This window comes from Aphanomyces invadans, assembly GCF_000520115.1.
Source record: "Aphanomyces invadans strain NJM9701 unplaced genomic scaffold supercont1.232, whole genome shotgun sequence".
Taxonomy (NCBI): Eukaryota; Oomycota; class Saprolegniomycetes; order Saprolegniales; family Verrucalvaceae; genus Aphanomyces; species Aphanomyces invadans.
Window position 1 is genome coordinate 20,042 of NW_008580377.1, and position 1,122 is coordinate 21,163.

At 61.5% G+C, this 1,122-nt stretch overlaps 2 protein-coding genes across 2 annotated transcripts; one reads left to right on the top strand and one right to left on the bottom strand.

Moving 5' to 3' along the window:
- Positions 1 to 256: 256 nt before the first annotated feature.
- Positions 257 to 676, top strand: H310_15225 (hypothetical protein). Its single transcript, XM_008883213.1, has one exon. The coding sequence runs from the start codon at positions 261 to 263 to the stop codon at positions 540 to 542; it is 282 nt and encodes a 93-aa protein (XP_008881435.1). The 5' UTR covers positions 257 to 260; the 3' UTR covers positions 543 to 676.
- A 25-nt stretch (positions 677 to 701) lies between these two features.
- On the bottom strand, positions 702 to 1,099 carry H310_15226 (hypothetical protein; the record flags this gene model as incomplete). Its single annotated transcript, XM_008883214.1, has 2 exons — positions 702 to 988; positions 1,057 to 1,099. The coding sequence occupies 2 exons, from the start codon at positions 1,097 to 1,099 to the stop codon at positions 702 to 704; spliced, it is 330 nt and encodes a 109-aa protein (XP_008881436.1).
- Positions 1,100 to 1,122: the final 23 nt, after the last annotated feature.

A 1,122-nucleotide genomic window follows, 5' to 3' on the forward strand; every position in this document is an offset into this window, starting at 1 on the left:
AACACAACTTTGCGTTGGAGGTCGAGGCCGGCTACGACAAGGTGGAGACCCCGGGCGTTGAGAAGGACGGGGAAGCGCTGGCCGTGGCGAAAGACATCGAGGCCCATGACCGCGACGCGGCCACGTACCGCCAGCCCGGCGTGTACCCCAAGATCGCGGCCCTTCGGGTTGTCGTCGTGGTTGCCACTGTCGCAATTGCGTGCGCGTGGGAAGAGCGCCTCTTGGACTTGCTCGACTTTTCGGGGGCGTCCTGCATCGCCATGTCGTGCATGATCTTGCCGATCGTGTTCTACTTGAAGCACTTTGGCGACCGCGTGTCGTGGCCGGAGAAGGTGTGGGCGTACTTTGCGATCGCCGCGTCGCTCTTCCTCGGTGTGTACGTGACGTACGTGTCGGCGGACCCGCTGTTCAACCCGCCTTCCGGTCCTTCGCCCAAGCCCACGTGGGACGGCGTCAAGTTCCCGTACTGCCCTGCTGGCTCGAGGTACCAGCGCATCACGTTCGCCAACGTGTCGTACCACAAGAACTTTACGTCGTTGTAAGGTTGTTCGTGCGTTTGGTGTAGTGTTCGTCCTGTTCTAGTGGTAGTTGCGCGTGGGTTGTTGTTGATGGTCCGACAGGTGACGACATGCAGTGTAAATTAGGATTATCGACACGATTGACAATGCAAATTGCGGTGGGCAGGTGCAGTCCCAGTCAGCTTACGACATGGTGGCATCCTGTTGGGTGGCCGGCTCGATGGCAGGATTGTCCTCTTTCGGCAGCGTCTTCGTGTTGTCGGACGCCGGCAGCGGCTCGCCCGCTTTCTGGGCCTTGGCAAACGGCGTGTCCTTCCACAGCCCTTCAAACTCCTCCGCCGACGCCACGCCTTCCGAGCAAATCGTCTCGTGGGTGCCCTCGTCGTCCTTGGTGGCTCTGTTCCACGTCGTCACGAGGGACTTGCCGTCGAGCTCGCGCTCGTGCACAGCCTTGAGCCGACCGTTGGCGTCTTCGTAGCGGCGACGGACACTGCGGACGCGGCGACCCTTGTCGTCCACAACTGTGGAGCTCGAGTACGAGTAGTTGGAGTAGACAGGTTTGGGTGGGTGGGTGGCCGCATGGGCAGGGTCGTTGGAGGCTGGC

Bases quoted from the DNA above. Each gene is read 5' to 3' on its own strand.
- H310_15225 (XM_008883213.1), top strand. From the start codon at position 261: ATGTCGTGCATGATCTTGCCGATCGTGTTCTACTTGAAGCACTTTGGC.